The sequence below is a fragment of the Uloborus diversus genome, chromosome 9 (assembly GCF_026930045.1).
Source record: "Uloborus diversus isolate 005 chromosome 9, Udiv.v.3.1, whole genome shotgun sequence".
In the NCBI taxonomy this organism is placed as follows: Eukaryota; Metazoa; Arthropoda; class Arachnida; order Araneae; family Uloboridae; genus Uloborus; species Uloborus diversus.
The window spans coordinates 76,677,125-76,691,265 of record NC_072739.1 but is presented as its reverse complement, the minus strand read 5'-3'; the positions used below and the strand labels follow the sequence as shown (position 1 = coordinate 76,691,265).

The window sequence follows — 14,141 nt, the reverse complement described above, 5'->3', positions numbered from 1 at the left end:
TGGTATATTTGGAATGAAATGCGCACTTTAAGGTCTAAGAATGGTGGCACGTTCATTTAAATACCTAATTTGCGCATCTATTTGGTTAGAATAATTTTTCTTCCAAAAAGTGAGAAATATTCTATTATTTTGAATTTGGGTTGTACTACAGTTAATTCACGACACTTGGACTTGAAAAGGTGTTTTGTGGAATGTTAACTTCAAGCATGTGACGTATACCTTTAATTCCAGATAATCCTGGCTGTCCGATCCTTCCTGGGAAACCTTGTTCGCCTCTTTCGCCTTTCAGTCCTGGTAAACCGTTAAAGCCGCGGTCTCCTTTGGGCCCAGGAAATCCGGGAAGTCCCGAAAAACCCGGCTCCCCAGGGATACCTCTATTTACTTCCAAGGAAGGGAGACCTATAGCATAAAAAGAAATTTAATAAAGTTTGTTAAAGATCAGTTATTCAGCAACAATGTAACAACCAAAATAATATTGATTAATTTTTAATTTTTTGAAAGTTAAACAAATGCTCATTTTGTAAGAATGAAGGCTTTCTCGGCCGGTGTCCATAATGTTGTGAGATTCCAGGCTGTTGTGCTGTGGTCTGAGTGTTGTTACCATGAGTGCTGTTGTCGAAGCTTCGACCACTTTAACACTGGAGATGACCGCCGCAGATGTGATCGAAACGTTTGGGGGGTAACAGCACTCAGACCAAGGCACAACAGCCTGGAATCTTACAAAAAATGGTCATTTTACTTGCTACTGGAAAGAAACTTGTACGTGACGCACATTGGCTATGGTAAATCTGACGCACTTTTATAAATGGATCCGTGGCGTGGCAGTAGATGTACGCAATTAGGGTTCCGTGTAGAAATAATACATAAACTTGATGTAATTATGAAATCAACTATATTAAAATTTATAATATCTAACAGAAAAATACTTTTTATACTGAGGAGTTATTCTGTCGTAAAAAGCATCTTAAAAGTTATGCATTAAAACCTTCCCAAAATGGGATTGCTCCCCCCCCCCCAAAAAAAGGCTAAAGACTCCTCAAAACATCCTTTAAATATTCAGTGTCCTAGTCTGAGTCATGACTCCTTCTCGTTGGCACACCGGGTGTAAATGAAGTAACATGGTATTAATTTGGTCAACATTTTCGACAATGAAATAATTGAGCTGAAACCTTTACCAAAGAAGGTTTGTAACTTTAGATCCAATTTTCTTAACGTCTATTATTCTACACAGATGCAACAAACTTTTCTGAAGCCATCATGTTTAACCATGGTGACCAAAGTTCTACTTTTATTTATTTTCACTGTGCGATTCCAGTTCTTCACTACAAAAACAATTCAGAAACGTTCCTGGAAAATAATGGGCAACTAATATGCTCAATTTGTGCCAGTAACATATCTTGAAAAAACCAGGAACGTTTTCCTCTAAAATTCAGTAATCTCCCTGAATTCATCCTGGAATCTTTCTGAAGAAATCAGTAATCTCCCTGTTTCAAACCAGTCATGTCTTTGGAACTTTCAAAGAAAATTATGTAGGTTTTAAATTATAGCTTTGCACTTTCCTGATTTACCAATAAAGCTCCAAAAGCATTATCGCAGCCATTGCTAATGATAAAACGGAATTGCAAGTTAGTACTAAGCATCTAGCTTGCAACTGGAATTCTTGCAAAGCTGTGGAATCCAGAGACCTATTCTGTTGATCTAGACGGATCGTAAACGTCATGCAGTCGAAACATTTAAAAAGTACGTTCAATTAATCTATAAACTGGAAGCTAAAAATATTTATCCATTTGAGAGATGTCTGCCTTCGTTCATCTTTTAGCAATTCAGAAAACGTTTTGACAAATCCACAGGAAATTGACGAAAACCTGTGAAATCCCGAAACGTTCCATGAAAACAATTAGTGACGTTTCGGAAATTTTTTTATAGTGTTTGAATCAATGAGAGATATTTTATTTCATAATTTCAGAAAAACTGTTTGTGGGTTCGAGTACCAGCAGAAGTAATAACATAAAGTTTGCGCCCAAAATTCACTCGTTTACAGTGTTTTACGATTTTTGAAACTTACCTTTCACTCCTGGCAGTCCTCTTGTTCCTTTTAAGCCAGGCAATCCGGCAATTCCTGTAAGACCAGCAAATCCTATGTCCCCTTTTGGACCCGGCAACCCGACAAAACCTTCTGGACCTCTTTCGCCCTAAACATTGTTATGAAAAATATAAATAAAGTAAATAAATATGTACTAATATTTATTTTGCAACATGAATTTTTATTCGATTTTTGCTGCATCGGAGTATCAATCCATTGCATTTGCAAGTTACAACTTCCAAAGTACGAGTATCTTCTTTACTAATAACTAGTGATACCCGCACGGCTTCGCCCGCAATAGAAAAATCAAAAGGTCTTTTGGTTCGCCTGTATATTTACAAATAATGTATAGTGAATTTTCTCGCCAGTTGGCTTGTACCGACATTACGGTTCCACGTTATGATCATTTCGTATCTCGCCAATTGGCTTGTGCCCATGTTACGGTTCCACGTTACGATAATTTCGTAATTTATGATACTTTTTTTCTTAAAATTGGAATAAAAAAAGAACCACATCGAATTTTCGAAAAATCGCTTCGAGGTGCACACCCCCATGCTACATACTAACTTTGTGCCAAATTTCATGAAAATCGGCCGAACGGTTTAAGCGCTATGCGCGTCACAGACATCCTACGGACATCCTACAGACATCCTCCAGACATCCTCCAGACATCCTCCGGACAGAGAGACTTACTGCTTTATTATTAGTAATAGTAAAGATGTATAGTGAATTTTCTCGCCAGTTGGCTTGTACCGACATTACGGTTCCACGTTATGATCATTTCGTATCTCGCCAATTGGCTTGTGCCCATGTTACGGTTCCACGTTACGATAATTTCGTAATTTATGATACTTTTTTTCTTAAAATTGGAATAAAAAAAGAACCACATCGAATTTTCGAAAAATCGCTTCGAGGTGCACACCCCCATGCTACATACTAACTTTGTGCCAAATTTCATGAAAATCGGCCGAACGGTTTAAGCGCTATGCGCGTCACAGACATCCTACGGACATCCTACAGACATCCTCCAGACATCCTCCAGACATCCTCCGGACAGAGAGACTTACTGCTTTATTATTAGTAACTAGTGGCACCCGCACGGCTTCGCCCCGTAATAGAAAAATTAAAGGTCTTTTGGTTCGCTTGTATATATTTACAAATAATGTATGGTGAATTTTCTCGACAATTGGCTTGTACCGACGTTACAGTTCCACGTTATGATAATTTTGTATCTCACCCATTGGCTTGCGCCCATGGTACGATTCCACGTTATGATAATTTCGTAATTTATGATAGTTTTTTTTTCTTAAAATTTGAATAAAAAAAAACCACATCGAATTTTTGAAAAATCGCTTCGAGGTGCACATCCCCATGCTACATACTAACTTTGTGCCAAATTTCATGAAAATCGGCCGAACGGTTTAGGCGCTATGCGCGTCACAGACATCCTACAGATATCCTACAGACATCCTACAGACATCCTCCGGACAGAGAGACTTTCTGCTTTATTATTAGTAAAGAAAATTTGAATAAAAAAAACCACATCGAATTTTCGAAAAATCGCTTCGAGGTGCACATCTCCATGCTACATACTAACTTTGTGCCAAATTTCATGAAAATCGGCCGAACGGTTTAGGCGCTATGCGCGTCACAGACATCCTACAGATATCCTACAGACATCCTACAGACATCCTCCGGACAGAGAGACTTTCTGCTTTATTATTAGTAAAGAAGATAAAGCAGAAAGTCTCTCTGTCCGGAGGATGTCTGGAGGATGTCTGTAGGATGTCTGTAGGATGTCTGTGACGCGCATAGCGCCTAAACCGTTCGGCCGATTTTCATGAAATTTGGCACAAAGTTAGTATGTAGCATGGGGGTGTGCACCTCGAAGCGATTTTTCGAAAATTCGATGTGGTTCTTTTTTTATTCCAATTTTAAGAAAAAAACTATCATAAATTACGAAATCATCATAACGTGGAACCGTAACATGGGCACAAGCCAATTGGCGAGGTACGAAATTATCATAGCGTGGAACCGTAACGTCGGTACAAGCCAATTGGCGAGAAAATCTTCTTTACTAATAATAAAGCAGAAAGTCTCTCTGTCCGGAGGATGTCTGGAGGATGTCTGTAGGATATCTGTAGGATCTCTGTGACGCGTATAGCGCCTAAACCGTTCGGCCGATTTTCATGAAATTCGGCACAAAGGTAGTATGTAGCATGGGGGTGTGCACCTCGAAGCGATTTTTCGAAAATTCGATGTGGTTCTTTTTTTATTCCAATTTTAAGAAAAAAACTATCATAAATTACGAAATCATCATAACGTGGAACCGTAACATGGGCACAAGCCAATTGGCGAGATACGAAATTATCATAGCGTGGAACCGTAACGTCGGTACAAGCCAATTGGCGAGAAAATCTTCTTTACTAATAATAAAGCAGAAAGTCTCTCTGTCCGGAGGATGTCTGGAGGATGTCTGTAGGATATCTGTAGGATCTCTGTGACGCGTATAGCGCCTAAACCGTTCGGCTGATTTTCATGAAATTCGGCACAAAGGTAGTATGTAGCATGGGGGTGTGCACCTCGAAGCGATTTTTCGAAAATTCGATGTGGTTCTTTTTTATTCCAATTTTAAGAAAAAAAAAACTATCATAAATTACGAAATTATCATAACGTGGAACCGTAAATGGGCACAAGCCAATTGGCGAGATACGAAATTATCATAACGTAGAACTGTAACGTCGGTACAAGCCAATTAGCGAGAAAATTCACCATACATTATTTGTAAATATACAAGCGAACCAAAAGACCTTTAACTTTTCTATTACGGGCGAAGCCGTGCGGGTGCCACTAGTTACTCTATATTAGCAAACCTTATACGAATCAAATGATTTTTTGTGTGAACCTTAGGATTAACGTGGGTTGCCATATAGAAGTTGTTCTATTTTTAACCGACTTCAATAAAGTAGCAGGTTTAGAGCTCATCGGAATCTTTTTATGTACCGTAAACGCGAGCTACTTTCGTCCTAGGGTCCTTCTTTGGTCCAAATTGAGAAAAAGACACAACGTGCTCTGTAAACTTTCAGGAAGCAACTTTTAAACATATTTTGACAGAATCCGTTAGAGAGCAGTCTCAAGGACTCGGTAATGTATACCAAGCAGTTTGATAGCTCTCCACAAGGAGCAACACTACTGGTTTTGTGTTAATTGTGCTAATACGTGTCTTTATAACTTCTCAGGCTTTTACATGTAGAAGCAGCTCTATATCAGCTAAGAGTTTGTTAAGTACCTATTTATGAACACTATTCAATACTTTATGTAGCAGCATAGCTGTACTTCTCATTTCTGTTAGGGTTTTTATTTAAAAGTTGCACAGTAACAACATAGCTTCTAACCTAAAAATTACGACCTACATTGGTCCAGCATAAAAACTTTTGTAAATATCCGTCAGAGAGATTTGGAAAAGAAAAGAAAAGCTAAAAGTATAACTCTAAACCGAAAAACACAAGAAAAAACCATGAGTTCTCAGCAACGGATTAAGAGATCCATTACGGACTCAAATCTTCAGTGCTCATTTACGTGGCTGGGAAGATGAAGAGAAACAAAAATTTTCAGGAGGTTAAAAAAACATTGACCCAATTGCATCTACTTCCTACAAATTTTGTTAAATTTGTTGGAAAGTTTACGAAATTTTGTCATTTTAGAATGGAATGAGTTCAGGTTTCCAGGTATAGCTGTTCATGTGAGAAAAGAAAAAGAGTTGAGAACATGAAACTCACCAAAAAGTTTTAGAAGTGACCCAAAATTTAGGACCCTTTGTTTTAAGAATGGTGAAATCTTAATAAAATTACTCAACCTTAAAAACTGATGAAAAGATGACTGTTCTCCATCGGTAATTTCTGAAACAGTAACAAGGTAAGCACACACACTTTTAAATTTATTTAATTTTCCTTAATTCAAACATGTGTGACTCAAACTTCTCGTAAAATGTATATTTTTTTCAAATAAATAATTTTACCTATGAACACATGTCTTTCCTTGGCTCAAGTTAGTTCAACAATGGTTTTAAATAGGGAAAACTACTTTGGGCCAAAGTAACCCAAACGTAATAGTAGGGGGGATAGCGACAGTTTTTAATACATTATTTATATAAAGTCAGAATTTTTTTAAATCTTAGATTAGTTTATTTAAAAGAAGAAAACGCGAGTCTACCAAAAAGTTATCATTGCAATAATTAATAAAAAAATTTTGCAATATGTTGCAAAAACTTGTGAAATTGTCTTATATATATAAGGCTAAAACTCGGTAATATTATTGATTACGTATAAACATAACGAAAAATATATGTCTACCGCGTCCGAAGCGTTGCCGTGCCGTGTCTACCACCCACGCAAGGTGCGAAAAAATCAGTCAATTTTGACTTAAATATATAAGCCTAAAATTTTTTTTAAATAATTGTTTATAATGTATAAAATATAAAAACAAAAGTCTACCAGTTGTGTTATGTTGCAAAGACATGATAGACGCCACGGAATGCCGACCTCGTACCTCTATGTGGCGTTTATCTGGCTGCTAGCACTCGCTCAAAAAAGTTTGCTTATTGTCCCGAAATTTAAATAAATAAAGCTGATTTTTTTTTTAATAAATAGTTTATTTCCTATTTTCACTAAAATTTTTAGTCTACCGTGACTAAGAGGTTGCATAGTCTTTGGTAGACGTTGCTTAAAATATAAGGTACCTAGTTGAAAAAGTAAGATTATTTTATCTTTTCATTCTTTATAAATGGAATTTTTTTAATTATTATTATTTTTTTATGATTACAATTTTCAATCATATTTAAATTGATATTCATACTTTTGTTACATTTTATATATATATATATATATATATTTTAACTTTAAAAAATATTTTGAATCACCACCTTTTCAAATACATTTCGTAAATGGGGAAGTAAAGCTGTTTATTCATCTACTGCGAAGAAAGAAGAGGGGAGAGGGGAAGGACACGCCTATAATAACCTTGGGTCTGGGGCCTGGGCCTGAGTAAGGCCCCTATAGTGGAGGAGCCGACGCATCCGCCATTTTGGAGCAAACTTGATCCAGTGCTTCGCGGCGATAGCATTGCTGCTGATGTTTATATTTCTTTAGCATATGTTAAATTGGGTCAACAGATAATAGCCATCTGCAGAACTAAGAAATCTGTCTTACTGCATTTACTGGAAAATAACAGATTTTAAAAAAAATAATAAGCACTTTTCATAATGCACTCAAAAGGACAAAATAACTTTTCTGGGTCAGAAAGGACAATTTAAGAATTCCTGTAGTTTTCAAAAATTTCCAAGAAAATGACACCACAAATGAAGAAAAGTGCGGTTCTAGTCATGTAGAGAATGTTTTACCATTATCTAGCTTTCAATCATAAATTTGAGTGTTGAAACACGCATTTTTTTTCCTTAATGGGAAAGGCTGCTTTAAAATGACTTGAGCGCACTTTTCTTCATTTGTGAAATCTTTTTCTTCAAAGAATTAAAAACTACAGGAATACTAAAATTTTACTAAAAAACTGGGAACGAGATAACAAAGCGATTTATTTTGAAGATAAATTTGTGCATATTAACTACAAACAGTGTTATAGATTTGAAACCATCAACAGAAAAGTTGTAAAAATAGTAGATCATATTCAATCGTGCCCCAGACCGCGAAGAATCCGACACAAAAATGATTTACCATCTTTGTAATTTTTGAAGAGCTGCAGCCTCCATATGACGTCCACCTACGATGTTCAGATACTGATGTATTAGTTATAATGAAGTTTTTGAATTCTTAAATAAAGGTCTGGATGAAAGTTGGCGTTGGAAAATCATTAAGATGTATCAATGTCTCTGAACTTTACAAGAATTTAGGAGAAAACGTTTGTTCCGCCTTGGTTGCTTTACACGCAATGACTGGTTGCGATCAAAATCCGGCTTTTTTCCGAAAAGGAAAAGTCCGGCTTTACGCTCTATTTACAAAGTCGGAAGAATACACAGGAGCGTTAACAAATTTGAGTAATTATCAGCCATCGCACAATTTAAAATGCATGTCGCAAATTCGAATACAACTCGAAATTTCGGAAGAGTTTGTGTGCCGAATGTACAGACAAAATAAAATGAAAAAAATTAATGATGCAAGAGCCATTACGTTTTTAAAGGTTTATAAAAATTTTGAAAAAAGATAAAGTAATTCTCGAAAACGTGAAGAGTTTTGATCCGTCATCCTTAACCCTATGTTAGTCTGAACTTCGTGAACATTTCCTCAGAACAGCTTGCATTTCGCAAATTTGGACTAATTCTCATTTAAAAAATCTGACAAGCTTATCACCTCCTGAATGTGGGTGGAAAATTGAGGACAACTGAAAAGTTTTTAAATGGTTTACTGAAAACAATTACCGCAAGCAATAAAAGATGTTACATTCGAAGCACAGACTTATGCCTCAGGTAATCATTTTTTTTCCAACCAGATTTGGCTTTTAATAAAATTCTTTCTTTTTTTTTTATCAATGGTTTTCTATTACAGATATTGATGATTTTACCGAGACAGCTAATAATAGTACCGACATTCACAGTGATGATGATTATTGAACTGACAATGATGCTAAGTTGAGCATAAGACATTTTGAATATAAATTCAGCAACGAAAGCGAAAACGAAAATTATTTGGGCGAGTCAGACGTGAGAGGCGATGCACCTGATGAATAATTCGTTTAAATAAAATTATGTTCCTTGCTACAGTTTTATAGGTTACTAGTGGTAACCGCACGGCTTTGCCCGTAATAGAAAAATTAAAAGGTCTTTTGGTTCGCCTGTATATTTACAAGGAATGTATGGTGAATTTTCTCGCCAATTGGCTTGTACCCATGTTACAGTTCCACGTTATGATAATTTCGTATCTCGCCAATTTACTTGTGCCCATGTTACGGTTCCACGTTATGATAATTTTGTAATTTACTCGTCCATCTTATGATAATTTTGTTCTTAAAATTGGAGCCAAATTTCATGAAAATCAGCCGAACGGTCTAGGCACTATACGCGCCACAGAGATCCAGACATCCTACAGACATCCTCCGGATATCCAGACAGAGAGACCTTCAGCTTTATTATTAGTAAAGATTAATTAATATGTAAAGTACTGTTTATTTGATTATTTTTAATTATTTATTGTTATGTAAGATCGATGCAAAAAATTTTATTTCATAAGTACTTGATCATAAAAAATAAATAAATAAAAGAGGCATAATTTAAAAGGTCAAGAAATTATTAATGAAAAATAAATTTCACTATAATTTTGTACAAAATTTCAATTTTAATGAAATATTTTTTAATTTTGCTTAAATGTTAAAATTATTTTTTTAATATGCTTAAATCATTCATATTTTCCAACTACTTTATAATTTAAGCAACGTCTACCAAAGACTAAGCAACCTCTTAGTCACGGTGGACTAAAAATTTTAATGAAAACAGGATTTAAACTATTTATTAAAAAATAAATCAGCTTTATTTATATAAATTTCGCGACGACAAGCAAACTTTTTGAGCGAGCGCTAGCGGCCAGATAAACGCCACATAGAGGTACGAGGTCGGCATTCCGTGGCGTCTATCATGTCTTTGCAACATAACACAACTGGTAGACTTTTGTTTTTATATTTTACTAGCATTCCCGTACCCGGCATTGCTCGGGTAATGGAATTAGCAGGGGTTAACAGTGCTTGGTGCACCTAGTTTTGAAAATCCCCTATAATAATTACTTATTACCTATAACTTTTTCTAATTTGGGGAGGATCCCGTGGCCCCTGAACTCCTTACATATATGCCTTTGTCCTTAACCGATCTTTGACTGTTATTAACGATCCTTTTAAAGTATTGATTATCTTTGCAAACACAGGCCATCCACATTTTATTGATATACCTATGTTTAAGCAAGAACTTCTTTGTATACAACATTTTTAGTTTTTTTTTCTGGTGCTAAAATTATTAAGCTGCTTGATGAACTGACTTTGGAGAAAGCTACATAACATTGGCCATGTTAAAAAATTCTTCTCTTAAATTGGTCCCTGCTACTTTTAATGTCTGTCCTTGTGATTTATTAATGGTTATTGCAAAGCAAACTTTAACAGGAAACTGTACTCTTCTAAATTCAAAAGGATAGTTCGCCTGTGATGATGTTCTTAAAAACTTCGTTTCTAGTTTTGAAGAAATGAAAGCAATAGACAGAAACATTATGATTTGACTTGAGAAAAGCCTCGAAGAACCACGTGAGAAACAAAAACAATATCAAATTTATAGTTCGCTATCGACCAAAAGTTGAGATGAAGTACTGAATAATGATTTGAATGGAGGAAAGCCTTCGAAAATAAGGGATTTGAATTCAATGACAGGTTTTAATTTCTCAGAAATTAAGAGGTTTTAATTAATTTCTCCCGAACTAATTCAGATTTCGAAAAATCCTTTCTTAGTGGTTACTTTCGTAATCATGCGGACATGCCTGCCAAATTTCAAGTCTGAAGCTTCAGCGGTTTCGGCTGTGCGTTGATATATATATATATGTATATATATATGTATATATATTATCTCAGGACATTGATTTTTATATATTAAGATACATTATAAACAATTATTAAATAAAATTTTAGGCTTATATATTTAAGTCAAAATTGACTGATTTTTTCGCACCTTGCGTGGGTGGTAGACACGGCACGGCAACGCTTCGGAAGCGGTAGACATATATTTTTCGTTATGTTTATACGTAATCAATAATATTACCGAGTTTCAGCCTTATATATATAAGACAATTTCACAAGTTTTTGCAACATATTGCAAAATTTTTTATTAATTATTGCAACGATAACTTTTTGGTAGACTCGCGTTTTCTTCTTTTAAGTAAACTAATCTAATATTTAAAAAAATTCTGGCCTTATATATATTGTCGTAAAATTTCGGTCGCTATCTCCCCTACTATAAGGGTAGTATTGGCAAAAATAAAAAATAATTAAAAAGGCAATAATACTTTAAAGCAAAGTGATCAATATTCAAAAAAATAAACTAGGAAAACTCTAGATGTGTGAAAAAGGTTTCCACTGCTTGGAAATATGAGTAGTTACAAAATTATTGTGAGAAAAGGTGAAAAAAGCTCCAAATTGCGGGCTAAAGTGGCCCGCGTTTACGGTACTGTCTAACCACGGATTGCATGGAAAGGCAAACATCCGGTTTACATGCGGAAATGGAAGCATCTATTAGTTTTCAGGGATGTCACAGATTTTACAGATGTATGTTAGCCTCTAAATTAAGCAGAGTCTTATTCAAATGAGAGGAACACGCGCATCAAAATTTTATTTTTCCTCTTATTCAGATGGAGTCGCCTTAACTGGATGTTTGCCAATTCCATACAATCTGTGGTCAAACAGTATGTCCCCCGATTACTCGGAGACGCGTGGAACGATTTGGAAAATTCTTTTGTTTGACGACCATGCAAATTTTATTCCGACGTTGTTGTGTTTCATGTCTGTCTCTAAACTAAGTGAAACACTGACATCTAAAATAACTTTGTCATGTTTTAACCTGTATGGATTTTAAGGAAGCGAATGTAAGCAAACGTATATTAAATGGAAGTTCAATGTTTGGGAAAGTATTTTATAGTATTACCGACTATTCAGTAAATTACCGCCCATTAGCCAGGGCTAATTCTATATTAGCTACCAGTTTGTTTCGCACTCTCGGCTTCCTTAAGAGGTTTTCCATCTCCAGCTCAGTCACTTTCCTATGCCGAGCTGATGAGTGCTAGTAAGCACGAAACAGCAGTCCTCGGCTGGAAATGACTGAGCTGGCGGTGTATTTCACGTATTACCGACTAGTTTGGTCCTATGACTTGAAGCAGAATCAGCTTGGGGTATTCAGATATAAACTGACAAAACTGATTTCGGATAGTGGGAAATAGTATCATTTCCTGCAGATGATTTGGGGATTTACAAGGTGCCTTCTCCGCCCACTCCCTCCCAAAACCCCCATCCTCGATAAATGATGCTCTAACGGCCTATTCGCTCAACAAACGAGCAAAGATGTCAGACGTGGTTCCTTGAAGGTTGGCACTGGAAAAACTGGAGATTTTTAAAAAACGGAGAGCTTACTGTAACGACTACAGTAAGAGGATTTTAGAATTTTGAATAACAACATCCATTTTTTCCTTGCTCAGTTGTTCAGCGTATTGAAAAACCACAAATGGCGTTGAAACGATTTTCGTCCACTCGGTTCCTGTGCTCTGGATTTGCAATTTCTGTAGGGCAGGAAGTTCTTATTAAGTATCATCAAAGTTTACTTTTTGAAAACTTTTTACCAGCGCTTTCGTACTTTACAGTTCAATAATAAAACACAAGAAATCAAAAAATCGTTTAAAGACTACATTTTCCCAAGTTCATCTCATTTCAGGTTAAATTACTATATAGATCACTCGGTTTCACGCTGCATATTTGGAATCGGATCTCAAAAAAGCACTCATTTTAGAGTTTGACTGATTGTTTCTTATAATGCTATTAAGTTTCTTCTGTATAAATTTGCAACAATTGCTAATAATAATAATAACAATAATAATAAATGGGTCATTCCATACAGATTCAACGGATGAGTTCGCTCTACCATTTTTAATTTTTTTGAAACTCATTTCCCAAAATGATGCATATGAATGATGTTTAAAACCACTTTTATTTTTTCTCTAACCTTAACCCTTGATTTTTTAGGGGTCATCAAAAGTGATTTTTGCAGTCAAAAATGGGACTTTTAGACCTTTGCATTTTGGCAAAAATCTATTTGAATTACATTTATGGCAGTTAATTTTACGTTTTGATGATAAAGTGCATAAGATGATAGTCTCATATGCTGAGTTACGTGGCTGTAACTTAATAATTAAAATAATGGCAACAGGTTAAAGTTCAAGGTCAAATGTAAAATTTTTGCTCATTTCAAAGGGTCATAACTCGCTTAGGGGACGAAAACACAAAATGAAATATGGCAAAAACTAATCACTTGAGTCACACTAATGAGAAAATACAGCTGTAATTGTGTGTTTGTTTACCCTTTACAAATTACAGCCCCTCAAAGATCAGAAAATTGAGAAAAATGACATTTTTAGACCCCTGTAAACCAAATGGGGATGGAATTAAAAATGAAATTTCGTGGCCAATTGAATATTCCATTCAAGTACTATACATTATATATATATTGTTTTGTGTATTTGGTTTGTAAAAAAGACACAGGTCTTTGAAATTGAGCAATTTCGATAGTTAATTTACGCACTAAAACAGAAATAAAAAGTGTGAAAGCTTCATTGCACTTTCTTAAATGGCCTATATAATATATTATACTGAAAAACCATATTTTAAGTATAAAAAAAACTATTTTAATTTGATAACTTAGAAATATTTGGACATGAATGAGTAATTCATACTTGATTGACAGCTTAAGTAGTTAATTTATAGACTATCTACACACACAAATTTTCATTACACACAATTATATGCTCTGTACATTAACATATCTAAATTGCCTTAAACATATGCAAACTTGTTTGAGTGTAGTATTGAAAAAATGAACTCACTTAGTAGTCCTATAGTTGTAATGGTGACTCAAGTATATGGCGTTTTAAAATGCTTTACCATGGCACATTCATAATTTGATACTTCGAAAATGTACTAGGAGCAAGACAATGACAGGGGTTCTAAATTTAGTGATCAACACAAGCTATGTAAAAACTTTTTTGACAATAATGGGCATTTTCCTTTAATAGTCTTTTTAGTAACACACTATTCTTCATACCTATTGCTAGGGGACAATAATTTTACAGTGATAATATTTAAATACGGTGGCATAAAGTAGTGATTAAATGTTGTATTGGGAATTTTATTTGCAGAGTCAAACCTTTCTTGCAGCATTTTTTCAGCTAGTTTAATATACTAAATGCTCACAAGGATACATGCAATGGTTAGTAGCAAAAATGCAGAAGGTATACATTTCTGTAGGAATTAAAATGTGACT

The 14,141-nt window shown here is 35.1% G+C and overlaps 1 protein-coding gene across 1 annotated transcript in view; it reads right to left on the bottom strand.

Moving 5' to 3' along the window:
* The window catches only part of LOC129229654 (collagen alpha-5(IV) chain-like), a 128,793-nt gene that overhangs the window by 21,358 nt on the left and 93,294 nt on the right, over positions 1-14,141 (bottom strand). Inside the window, exons 31-32 of the mRNA XM_054864012.1 lie at positions 2,066-2,192; positions 220-399 (exon numbers count right to left, since the gene is read on the bottom strand). Coding sequence (XP_054719987.1) covers positions 220-399; positions 2,066-2,192 — 307 coding nt within the window. The remainder of the gene's footprint in view (positions 1-219; positions 400-2,065; positions 2,193-14,141) is intronic.